The sequence below is a fragment of the Rhincodon typus genome, chromosome 8 (assembly GCF_021869965.1).
Source record: "Rhincodon typus isolate 14 chromosome 8, sRhiTyp1.1, whole genome shotgun sequence".
NCBI classification, from domain to species: Eukaryota; Metazoa; Chordata; class Chondrichthyes; order Orectolobiformes; family Rhincodontidae; genus Rhincodon; species Rhincodon typus.
This window is the reverse complement of record NC_063339.1, coordinates 36,548,642-36,562,371: the sequence shown is the minus strand read 5'-3', so window position 1 is coordinate 36,562,371 and position 13,730 is coordinate 36,548,642. Positions and strand designations below refer to the sequence as shown.

The 13,730-nt window shown below is 39.7% G+C and overlaps 1 protein-coding gene across 17 annotated transcripts in view; it reads right to left on the bottom strand.

The window, feature by feature from the left end:
- The window catches only part of mark3a (MAP/microtubule affinity-regulating kinase 3a), a 191,934-nt gene that overhangs the window by 70,226 nt on the left and 107,978 nt on the right, over positions 1 to 13,730 (bottom strand). For all 17 annotated transcript variants that reach the window (XR_007262590.1, XM_048599715.1, XM_048599720.1 and 14 more), the window contains 2 exons: positions 10,758 to 10,823; positions 7,573 to 7,643 (listed from right to left, as the gene is read on the bottom strand). Coding sequence is in view for 16 of the 17 variants with exons in the window: in XM_048599715.1 (XP_048455672.1) it covers positions 7,573 to 7,643; positions 10,758 to 10,823 (137 nt within the window). In the remaining variant the exon portion in view is untranslated. The remainder of the gene's footprint in view (positions 1 to 7,572; positions 7,644 to 10,757; positions 10,824 to 13,730) is intronic.

Sequence of the window (13,730 nt, the reverse complement as noted above, 5' to 3'; positions counted from 1 at the left end):
ACTCATATGGGCTATGTTACTACATTCAAAACTAAGGAAATTGAATTATTTTAAACAGATTGAAGTACTGACACTTAACCAGCGAAATAATCCCAATTCTCTTCCTCCACTTCAGACCATTCTCCTCCACCTTCTCTTTGGACTTAAAGTAAAATAAACTGGTTTACTTCTGTGTCCAAATAAGAACCATCTACACTGCTCCTACAATCTCTGCTGATAAACCCACAAATTTGACTTCACTACAAATTTGACTTCCTGCTTTCTTCTCAATTATCTCCAGGCTTCACCGGTCATCTGCTCAATTAATTCATCTCACTCTACTGCTCTCTCAATTCTCTTTCATGCTATTTATGACCTCCCAACTCCAATTACTCAGTCCACTGCTTGCTGATTTTGACTTGTCTCAAATCTCCAATACTGTTCATCCTTTCAGCTGACCATAAAATCACCTCCACATCAGAATAACTCATCTTAAGAATTAATGAATTACTCCAACTGTTGCTCAAATTTTTGAATTACAACACCGTCGCATCTTTATTTATGGGATGCAGGTATGACTGGCTAAAGAAACACTTGTTGCCCATTCCTAACTGGCTTGGAGAAGGTGGTGGTCAGTCATCTTCTTGAACTGCTGAGGTCTTTGATGTAGGTATATCACAGTACTATTAGGAAGGGAGTTCTAGAACTCTGACAGTGACAGCTAAGAAACAGTATACTTCCAAGGCAGGATGGTGTGCAGCTTGGAGGGGAACTTCTTGGTGGAAGAGGTCACTGTTTGGAGGAGCTTTAATGAGTTGCTGAAATGCAACTTGCAGATGATACACACTGCTACTACTGCGAATCCACTCTGAAGGGCATGAATGTAGACACTGGTGGGTGGCACACCAACCAAGTTGTCTGGTTTCTTCGGGATTCTGAACTTCCTGAGTTGGAGCGGTATTCATCCAGGTAAGTGGAGTGTATTCCATCACTCCTTTAGGTTGTTGACAGGTGAAGGAGGGAGGTGAGCTATACATCATAGAATTCTTAGCCTTTGCCTGCTCTTGTAGTCACAGTATGTATATGGCAGTTTCAGTTCAGTTTCTGCTCAGTGTAATCAAAAGGATGTTGATAGTGGGAAAAGTCAGCAGTGGTAATACTAATGAATGGCAAGGGATGATGGTTAGATTCTCCCTTGTTAGAGATGGCCATTGCTTGCGATAACTGTTGCATGGTACTCATTAGTAAAGCCTGGATACTGTCCAGATCTTGCTCCATTTGGACACAGGTTGTTTCAGTATTTGAGTCATGGATGGTGCTGTACCTTGTGCAAACATCCCGCTTCTGACCTTATGAAGGAGGAAAGGTCATTGATAAAGCAGCTGAAGTTAGTTGGGCACAGACACCACCAAGGAATTCTTCCAAAGAAGTCCTGGTGTTGAGATAACTAACTTACAAGAAAAATACCTAGCATAATGTAAGATGGTTATGACTTCAACTTCTGTCCCCAACCCTCACTGCCAATTCCTATCGACTCCAGTTTTTTTTCCCCCTAGGGTTCCTTGATACCACACTAAATCCAATGCTGCCTTGATGTCAAGCGCTGGTGTTCAGCTCTTTTGTCCGAGGCTGTAATAAGGACAGGAGCTGACTGGTTTTGGCTGAATCCAAACTGAGCATTAGAGAGCAGTTTATTCCTTTCCAAGTGTCATTTCATAGCATTATTGCAGACCCCTTCAATCACCTTGCTGATGATTAAGAATAGATTGACAGTGCGATCATTCGCTGGATTGTACTTGTGCTGCTTTTTTGTAGCCAGGACACGACTGGGGAATTTTCTACATTGTCAGCTTGACTACGGGTACAGCTGGCTCTGGAGCACAAATCTTGAGTACTATGGCTGGAATGTTATCAGGGCCCACACTGCCCATTTGCAGTATCCAGTGCTTTCAGCTGTTTCTTGATATCACTTGCAATGAAATAAAATGGCTGATGATTGGCATCTGTGATGCTACGGGCCTCAGGTAGCAGCTGAGATGGATCATCCACCAGGCATTATTGGCTGAAGATAGTCATAATTCTTCAGTATTGTCTCTATCATAGATGTGATGGGTTCGTTGCACTTTTCCTCCAGTTAGTTGTTTGATTCTCCACCACTTTCATGACTGAATGTGGCAGGATTGCAGAGCTTAGATCTGATTTGTTGGTTTGGGATCATTTGGCTCTCACGCTGCTTCCACTGTTCAGCAAGCATGTAGTCCTGAGATGTAACTTTACCTGGTTGACACCTCATTTTTAGATAATTCCTCCCGCAAATATCTTTGAATCTGGGTTGATCTCCTGGCTTGATGGTAATGTTATAGAACAGAGCAAATACCAGGTCACTAAGTTACAAATTATGGTTGAATAGTATTCTGCTGCTGTCATGGCCCCAAGGGTGCCCAGTTTTGAGTTATTAGATCAGTCTTAAATGCATCGCATTTAATATTTTGGCAGTGCCACATAACATGATGGAAGATATCCTTAATATGAAGATGGGAATCCCAAGAACTGTGCAGTGGTCAATCCTACCAGTACTGCCACAGACAGAAGCATTTGTCACAGATAGTTGGTTCCCTTATTCATATTTGACCTAATGCCATGAGATGTCAGTAGACTGGAGTCAATATGGAGTACTTGGCAACTCCCTCTTGGCTCTTCTGTTCTTCCAGTGGTGATGGTGGTATATGGGACATTGTGTATATGGTACAATTCTCTGAGTATAAGTCTGCTAGACTTTTGCTTGATCCATCAGTAGAACTACTCTCCCAGTTTTGGGAGTCACATATAGACAGATTTGAAAATCAACAATGGTTTCATTGTGACTGATATACTAGCTTAAGATTTATTAACTAAACTCAAATTCCACCATCTGCTACTGTGGGGTTCAAACTCATCACCTGGTTGCCTGCATCTCTGGATTACTACTGCAATGCCATTACTGTGTAATTGCAAATGTGGTTTCATTCTTATCCTCTCTGCTGCATTTGACATTGACATCATCATCAATCTTTTATAATTTTATAGAGCTAACCACACAGAAAAAATATCACAAGACATGAAACCAGACAAAAATGGATGTTGAACCAGAGAAGGAAGTATTTGGAAAAATGCTATCAACAGTCAAAGATGTAGGTTAAGAGGACAGCCTCAAATGTAAATCCAAGGAGATTCCATTCAAATTAAGCTATTCTAATGGTAACATTGTCATATTTTGGCAATAAAACTAAATGAAAACTAATCTATACCACACTGACATCATGGAGTAATATTATAAGATTTTTGTTATATATTTGGGTTACACCTTCACATTGCAACATTTTAGAAAACTGCACTCAATTTTTTTCAATGTCAATTTTGAAGACCGACTCCTTGTTCTCTCTTTTTCAAAGAACTTAAACATTCTAAAATGTTAAGCGTGCGATCATTAAATTTTGAACATGTCCCATGGCTTTGTACCTAAGCTAAACTGACGACTGCATAACGATTTTTGAAAGGTTATTGGATGGAACAATAAAAGTGGAGTTGAGGCTACAACAGATCAGTTATGATCTTACTGAATGGCAGAGTGAGCCGAAGAGTCAAATAGCCTATTCTGGCTCCTCAATCAGACGGTCAGATCTTTGTACCTTATGTTCCAACTTCAGCACTCTTTTCGGAGATCTAGTTATGTCAAAGTACAGGGTAGAACAGAACAGTCATATTCTTTAGTCAGATATATCTGTGAAGTCACAAGGAAAGCAAGTGACAAAAGAAATTTACTCATCTTTTAAAGAAATTGAGAAGAAATCTTTGTGCGCAAGCAAGAAGTGAACTGTAAACTAAACAACAGTAGATGCTGAAAATCTGAAACAAAAAAATGAAAAGAACAACCAGGTTTGGTAGTATCTTTATAGGGCACAAGCAAATTGATATTTCCTATCTGAGCTATTCAGGAGAACGTTCTCATTAGGGCTCGCACCTGAAGTGTTGAACTGTCTGTCCTCGTAACAAATGCTGCCTCATCTCAGAATTATTTTTAAGATTTCAATCTTATTTTCATTAGCCTTTGGATCAAAGTGGCTGGGTCCTCAAAGATTTGCATAAAAGCATGTCAAGAAGTACATATTAGATATCCTGACTTTATTTCTACAACGAGTTCAAATTAGGAATTTTTCCACCTTTTGCATTCATAATTAATTATTATGAAAATATAATTAAAAGGTCACATGCTATGTGACTCAAATAATAGCTGATACAAGTTATGATCTATAACTAATAATTTATTTCTTCTGGTTATATTTGAATTACCTATAGCAGATGCACCCATTCACGACAACATTGGTAGGAGTGACCACCATCCCCTGGAAACAAAGCCCCACTTTCAAATAGAGGGCCGCCTCTAAAGGGCTGTGTGGCATTACCACTGTGTAATATTCCCTCTAATTTGTTTTTCTGGGCTGCAGGGGCCTCAGAGGTCTTACAGCATACAGGCCTCGAAGCCGAGTGGAAATGTTGTTACTGTGAACATGGCACACATGTCCAATATATCTAGCAACTCAAAATTAGCATCCATGAGGCACTGTGGTCATTAGCAGTAGAATTATATTCAACTAGAATCTATAACGTCATGGCCCAGAATATCCCCACTCTACTATTACCATTAAGCCAGGAGAACAACCCTTTTTCAATGAAGAAGGCAGGAGGACATGCTAGGATCAGCACTAGGCATTAACCTGCTGAAGCTACAACAAAGAACTACTTACTTGCCAAACAGTGAAAATGAGATGCAATAGACAGACAGTTTCACAATCAACAGGTCAAATCTAAATTCTTCAATTCTAGGGGAAGCAACAGGCTAGTGGTATTATCACTAGTCTGTTAACCCAGAGACACAGCTAACGTTTCTGGGGACGGGTCTGAATCCTGCTATGGCAGATAGTGGAATTTCAATTCAATAAATATCTGGAATTAAGAGTAATGACCACAAAACCATGAATTGAATTATTGGTTGAAAACTGGCTTCAGTGATGCTGGGACCCCAGGTGAGCGCTAAGGTGATCATTGGCACTTCTGACTGAAGCTGGTTGCAAATACTTCTGAGATAGTAGGAACTGCAGATGCTGGAGAATCTGAGATAACAAGGTGTAGAGCTGGATGAACACAGCAGGCCAAGCAGCATCAGAGGAGCAGGAATACTTCTGCCTTGTTTCTGGCATTAATATGTTGGGCCCACCCATTGCTGATGATGTGGAGCTCCACCTTGTCTTTTATGTTCATTCATGGGATTAGGGTGTCAGCCAGAAAAACCCATCATCTGGTTCACTAATACCTTTTAAGGAAGGAAATTGCCATCCTTACCTGGTCTGGCCTGCATGTAACTCCAGACCCACAGTAATGTGACTGACTCTTAACTGCCCTCTGAGCAATTAGGATTGGGCAATAAATGCTGGCCTCGCCAATGACACCCTAATTCCATGAATGAACATAGAAAGACAAGGTGGAGCTCCACAAATATCCACATCATCAGCAATGGGTGGGCTGAACATATTAACATCAGAAACAAGGCTGAAGTATTTGCAACCAGCTTCAGTCAGAAGTGCCAATGATCGCCTCAGCCTTCACCTGGGGTCCCAGCATCACAGATGCCAGTTTTCAACCAATAATTCAATTCATGCCATGATAGCAAAAAGAAACAGCTGTATGTATTGGATACTGCAAAGACTATGCGTCCTGACAACATTCCAGCATCAGTATCAAAGACTCTAGACTGACTATGCAGCTCAAGCACAGCTACAATACCCCATGTAGAAAACTGCCCAGGTACATCCTAAAACACAAAACACAGGACAAATCTAACCCAACCAAATATCATCCATCTGTAAAGGGTTGCTGTTGGGCTTCCAAGCTCTTGCTCATTGATACTCCATTTGGTTTCCGCCAGGACTACTTGGCTCTTGACTGTGTTACAGCTCCAATTCAAACATGAACAAAAGAGCCAAATTTCAGTAATGAGGCAACAGTTACTGCTTTTGACACCAAAGAAGTACTTAACCAAGTATTGCATCAAAGAGCTTGAGCAAAATTGGAGTCAACAGAAATCAGGGAGAAATCTTTCTGCTGTCTGGAGACCTACATGGCACAAAAGGAAGATGGTTATGGTTATTAGAAGTCAATTGTTACCGCCCTAGGATAACACTATCCTCAGGGTAGTGTCCTAAGCCCAACATCTTCAGCTACTTCAACAATGACCTCCCCTCAGTCAGAATTGGGGATGCTCGCTGATGATTGCGCAATGTTCAGAACCATTTGTACAACCTCAGGTACTGAAGCAGTCCATTCAAATTCAGCAAGGCCTGGACAATATCCAAATTTGGGCAGGAAAGTGGCAAGTAACATTTGTGTCACTCAAATGCCAGGCAAGACCACTTCCAAGAGGGTAATCTAACCATTGCCCCTTGACGTTCAATGGCATTAATTCAGTGAATCCCGACCATCAACATCTTGAGGCTTATCATTGACTAGAAACTGAATGAAACAGCCATACAAATATGTGGCTAGAACCGCAGGTCTGAGGCTAGGTATTCTGCAGTGAGTGACTAGTTTCCTCTCTTCCCAATATCTGTTCACAATCTACAAGGTACAAGTCAGAGTGTGTGATGGAATACTCTCCACTTGCCAGAGTATAGTTCCAAATAAACAACAGCATCTTGACTCCATCCAGGACAAATCAGCCTGCATGATTAGCACCCTATCCACTACCTTCAAAATTCACTCACTTCATGACCGACATACAGTGGCAGGGTACACTGTAGTAAATCATAAAGCTCCTACAACAGCACCTTCTATACCTCACTGCTAACACCTAGAAGCACAAGTGCATCAGATGCAAAGGAACATCATCACCTATAAGTTCCCCAGCAAGCCACATACCATCTTGTCATGGAAGTGTTCCTTCACTGTTGCTGGGTCAAAATGGAACTGGCACAGACGTGGGCCAAATGGCCTCCTTCTGTACTGCAAAATTCTATGATATTATAAAATCCTAGAACTCCCTTCCTAACAGCTCTATGGGTGTCTCCAAGGATTACAGCCATTCAAGAAGACAGCTCATCGTCACAATTTCAAGGGCAATTAGGGTGGGCAATAGATGTTGGCCTAGCCAGTGATGCCCATGAATGAATTAAGTAAAAATTGGAATAGGATCAATTTCAAAAAAATTATTTTCTGACAACATGCTAAAATTAAGCAGTAGAATAAAGAATATGCACCAACAACTTCTGGTCTGGACTTAAATTTTGCCTGCAATTTGTAGTTCTAATTTTAGATCAAACACTGTAGTTTTCAAAATGTGACCCCATTCATCTTTTGGGTGTACTCAAAACTAAGTCAATGACCTAGATAATGAAATCTACATCAAAGTTAAACACAAGTATCATAGTTACTGTTTCTTTGATCATATTGTTTGTACATGATTACACATTAAGCAGAATTCACTTAAATCCCTTCAAACCAATCTTTGCCTCTAGTCTTTAATTTTCTGAGTCATCAGCAAAACGTAGGAGGAGTACGTACCTGTCTGAATTTCGCTCTAGCTTCCTTTTCTTTCATTCTCCCATGAGCAACCAAATAATCAAACACCTCTCCTGTAAACAAAATAAAGTTCAGCAGTTGAAGCTGTAACTGATATTTAATGATTAATTATTTTGAGAATAAATATAAAGTGTTGCACTGTGATTGACTATTGCAGTATGGTTTTTAAAAATTGGACTGGCAACTCCAGAACCTTATGGTGGTACCAGGGTTCTCAGCTGTCAGCTGGGGAGGTGATGGGAGCTCCGCATCATCTCTTTTAGGTAAGGCCCGCAAAATCTTGCTCCATTCAGGCACTTGACAGGCCAGCCTTGCCCTGCGGTCCAAGCCCCACTTTCCGACTTACTGAGAAGTGCCAGCTAAATCAGCCTTACTGAAGGATTGTTGAAGGGCAGCATGGCAGAGAAGACGATGACTGCCGCTGGCATAGCGTCTTCCAGAAGCCTTGGATCGTTGTTGGATCCCTGGTTAAAGGTTGAGTGATGGTAGGAGATTTTGGGTGGGGGGTTTAGAGAAACATGGGTCACTGCTAAGTGCAAGGGTAGGCCGGTGCTCCTCCTCCCTTGATAATGAGCATCTCTAAAAAGAACAGGTTGCTCCAGAGCTTGCACTCCAGCAGGATTTGCTTATTGTGTTCAGTGAGCTATTCACTAGATTAATAACAGTAGTGGTTAGACTGGGTTCCCTAACTGCCAACTCAAGAGCCTCAACTGGCAGCGAGATGGGGAGGCTGTCCATCAGGTGGAAGCAGGTACGTGTATGGGTGCCTACCAGCAACATTTTCGTCTGATTGAATGCCCCGCACCAATAAATCCAAGACAGGGGAGGGCATAAAGTTCAGTCTATAATATATTTTAACACAGAACATCATCGTTGGAGAATTTTGTGCATATTGAGTTGTATTTATTAAATTTCAGCTCAGCACCGCGGGATTGAAAATCACTTGTTACTTCAGCGTTACTCAAATGTCAGAAACAGATTATTTACGGAGCTGTATATTCATAACTTAACAACTTGAAGGACAAGGGTAGCAGGTGCATGAGATCACTATTTCAAAGTACCACTTCAAGAAACACCATCCAGATTGGGCTCAATCTACCGTTTCTTCATCAAACAGACTAAAGTGGCTCAAAACAACACTCTACTACCATCACTTTCAAAAGGAAATTAGGGACACTTTTTTTTGGTTTCCATGTGGAGTACACTAACACCGCCCCAATAGTGACAGGTAATGCAGAGGTTATAAAAAGAGAGGTACTTAGAACAATCACCACCACTAAGGAAAAGGTACTGAGCCAACTATTGGGATTGAAAGCAGACAAGTCCCCAGGGTCTAAGATCTACATCCTGGGATCTTAAAGGAAGTGGCAGCAGAGATGGTGCATTCATTGGCAATAATGTTCAAAACTTCCCTGGATGTGGGGAAGGTTCCAGTGGATTAGAAAAATGCTAATATAAAACTCACTTATTCGAAAAGGGAAGGAGGCAGAAAGTAGGAAACTAGCGACCAGGTAGGTGGCTATAGACAAGCTGTAATATGTTGTTGGGAAATTGAGAGTGTCCGTTATTCGGGAAATAACAGGACATTTGGAAAGTCAAAACGTAATTTGTCAGAGTCAGCATGGCTTTATGAAGGACCTCATGTTTAAGTTGCTAAGAGTTCTTCAAAGATTTAACAAACAAGGTGGATAATGGGGATCCCGTAAATGTAATACATAGGGACTTCCAGATGGCATTTGGTAAACTTGTTGCACAAAACTTTAATGCACAATGTAAGATCATATGGGGTTAGAAGTAATTTATCAGCTTGGATAGAGAATTGGCTAGCCACCAGAAAGTAGAGAGTCAGGATAAATGAGTCTTTTTCTGCTTGGCAATATGTAACTAATGGGGTCCTAAAGGGTTTGGTCCTCAGGCCCTAACTAATTCCAACCTATCTCCATGACTCAGATGCAGGGATAGAAAGTAGTTTAGTCTCTCTTCACTAATGGCATGTGTGTTTGGTCTTGAATGGTTAACTTGCAGGTATTTCAACGGCCAATGTGATTTCTTTCAAAACACAGTATGAGAGAGACACTTCTGGAATATAAGGCTTTGCTTTCACTGGGTGAGCTCTATAAGCAAAAAATCACAAACAGTTGTACAATAGGCTTCAGGTAGGAGATTCCGGATTTTTTTGGCTCTGGAGAAATATCCATTCCACCTTTTTGTTTCAGATTTGCAAACGTCTTGGCTGAGAGGAGAATGTATGAAAGAGTTGTGCCCAATGAAAACAGAACGCTTAAAACTAGATTTCCTCAAGGGAAGCAGTTTAGTTTGAAAGTTCCAGACAAGAAGTGTTTCGTTAAAATCTTGAAGGATTATTTGAAAGTGAGAAAGTCTTACATCAATTGCATAAAGACTCAAGGAAGAGGCTCAGTTTCACAGGACCAAGATTTGAAACATTTGTTCTGTTAAGTTAAACCCTTTAGATGTGATAGGGAAAGGATACAGCACTGGAAAGGATTTCTATTGGGATCAATGAGGTTGTACTTTACCATTCATTTTGAAATTTTTAAAAACTTGTGTTACATGTAAATAGTTTGATTTATGCAATGTCATTCTTCATTTCTTGTGCAATAAACAACTGCTTTGTTGTTAAAACCAAATCTGTAGCATTGCATATTGTGCTTCAGTCAAAGGCCACTCGTTAAAACCAAAAAATAACAAAACGTGATCCATCAAGCCAGATTTCAATCTAGAGATCTGACTTGTCCAGGAATAGCATCAGCTGGGATTATTACTTTTTGTTCTTCTTTCCAGTCCAACTTATATGTTTGCTCAATCATTTCTATCTTTTCTCAGTTCATATGAAAAGCCTCAGACCTGAAGCATTACAGAGAAAGAAGCAGTTAGATGCTGTCACACCTGCTGAATGCTTCCAGCATTCACTATCAGAAAACAGATCAACCATTTATTTATCTCATCACTGTTTATAGGAAGTTGCACCAGGTTGCTAACAGAATAATTAATACATTCCAACTCAGGGTACAGTACCTATTGAAAAGGTCTGGCATAATAAAACACTATGAAAACAAATATTCTTCCTTACGAGATCCAGAAAAATTCCAGATCATTATCACAACAAAAAAATTTATCAATATTACTTTCAGATGAATTCCACTTACCTCCACTTGCATATTCTATCACTAAATAGAGAGTCTTCTCTGTTTCAATAACTTCAAATAATTTCACTGGAAAGCAAAAATGAAAAATCTGGCATACTGATGAGGGTAGATAAATATCTAGTTCAGCACATTTATATGAAAGGTTGTTGAACTATGTTAAGAGAGCTCAATTCCAGCTAATGTATGAGTGAGCAATGTAGGTTTAAAAAATGCCGGTTGTAAAATAGTTGGTAATACAGTACATTTTGTATGATATTAAAAATAATGTAATTCCCCTTTTCCTGCATTTTTTTTTTTTAAAAAAACTGTCCCTATCTTCTGAAGGAATTGGCTCCTTGATAGAACATGACTATCTTTAAGCGCCTCAACCAAATGGGCATTTTTCATTTATGGGTGTAGACAGTAAGTGTTTGTGTGACTGTAGGTTTCATCACTAGCAAACCCATGACAATAGTCAAAACAAGCCCTGCATTACAATAAAAAGTAGCAACTACAGTTGATTTTCACCTTGTATAGCACATACAACACTTTTCACTGTATCTTGGTACACGTGACAACAATAAAATCAAAGAAACTTAAAACTCAAACTTTACTCAAGAAGCAAGGGGATAAGTGTAGTCAAACACCAGTGCTAAGGTGAGAACTGCTAAATCTGCATATGCTATGATTTAAATCTGGCACCTGGTCTTGCTCACTGTGTATTGATTAAAGCATTGGGAAAGCCCACTTCATTTTTTTTTTTAAAAGATTAAATTTATTTGAATTTATCCTTTCATTGGATGTGGGCACCACAGGGACGGGAACAGACATTGTTGCCTATTCCTGAATGCACCTCAGTGAGAGCAACGTCAGAGGCAGTTAAGAGTTGATCACATTACTGTGGGCCATCTAGGCTAGACCAGGTAAGGATAAGAGATTTCCTTCCCTCAGACATTAGTGAACCAGAAATGTTTTTATGATAATTGATGACAGTTTCATGGTCATCAATAATAAAACTAGCTTTCAATTTCAGCATTTTAATAGAATTCAGATTTAATCAGCGGTTGTCATGGTTTAAAGCCATGACTCTGAAATGGGATGCTGTGTTACTAATCTGCTGAAATTACCACAACACCACTGTCTCCTCCTTGAATTCAGTAAATAAAAAACAACGTGCTCAAACAGAAATCTAGCTACTCTAACTTTTCAATGGCAAAATTCCTGAATGCTTGGATAAACAGAAATATCAATGCTTTTATGGATTTTTGCATAAAGGTGCATAATAAAACTTTTAGCTCTAGAATATGCTCAAACATAAAACTCAACTCAACAGTCTCCTAAAATTAACTTTTTATTTGGCTGATTTTGGGTAGCACATATTAAGAAAGATAACATTGCAAAATATTTTGACTGACAAGTAATGGATTATGTTTCCTTTGGTCTATGAATCAGTAACAAGTCGGTATATATTTAAAATCATCCCTTTTAACAAAAGGAAAGTGATAACACTAGTTTTCTTTCACAAAAGGGCTGCTGTGGCCCAGAATGTTCTAGCAGAGAAACCACTGGAAGCAAAATCCATAACTGCTTTTAAAAGCGAAGTGGTTAAACAGCCAAAACAAAAAAATATTTAAAAGCTTACAGTGCAAGAAACAATGTGCATTGCACTTTGAGAACTGGCACAGGCACAGCAAACAAAGCCTAATTCTACGCTGCAAAATTCTATTATATCACTGGGCATTCAAAATTAATTCAGTGAGATTGCACAACAGTCTATTCTGGCAATTAAAAATGATGCAAAAATGTAAACCATCTGGGGAGACAAAAAGAAAGAGAAACAGGGAGAGGGAGAAAGACGAAGTGTGTATACGGATAAAGCAAGGTAGTGTAAAGGAGGAACGAACATATCAAATGAGTGATAAAACAAGGTGATTAAATGATTGTAGCGAATTAGCCATCCCTCCAGGTTAGCTTTAAAATCAATTTCAATGATCAAAATAAATATCTAAGAAATTCAGGTTTGACAGTTTGCTTCTTCTATGTAATTTAAATGGAGATGGCCTCAGGCCTGCCAACAATTCTTGAATACTGAATAAGTGTCTAAAAAATTACCCAACTATCATGGGACAGGAAGCATTGGCCCAGATCTTCTAATCAGTATTGGGAATGCTATTTCCAACTCTGATCACAAAATATTACACACTTCAGTCAACTCAATTCACTCCAAGTGATATAAATAAATAGCTGAAAGCACTGGATATTGCAAAAGCAATGGGCCCTGACAGCATTCTGGTAACGGTACCCAGGAACTTGTGTCCCTAGCCAAGCTGTTCCTGTATTGCTACAACACAGGCCTCTACCCAATTGTGTGGAAAATTGCCCAGTTATGGCCCATAAACAAGAGTAGGACAAATCCAACCCAGCCAATTACTGCCTTATCAGTGTATTTTTGATCATCAGTAAAGTGATGGAAGGGATCATGAACAGTGCTATCAAGCAGCACTTGCTTTGCAATAATTTGCTCACTGACAGTTTGGGTTCTGCCAGGGCCACATGTTCCTGACCTCCTACAGCCTTGATTAACACCAGAGGTGAGGGGAGAGTGATGTGAAAGTCACAAATGAGGATGTTCACTCATACCATTCATGACTCCTCAGATACCAAAGAAATCAAGTGTCCAAATGCAGCAAGGCCTGGACAATGTCCATGCTTGGGATATCAAGTGGCAACATCTGCCACTAAACAAGTGCCAATTGCCATCAAGAACAAGAGAATCTAACCATCATCCTTTCCATACAATGACATTATCATTGGGTAAAGTAGGCTAGGTACTCTGGTGAGGCACACAATTCTTAAAAGCTCTACAAGGTTTAAATTATCAGGATGATGGCCACATAATGTGGGTGAAGTTATTACAAACAATACCTGCTTCTGAAAAATCTTTGCTTTAAAGACAAGACAATCACAAAAATATCTTTTTAGCTTTGGAGTAGT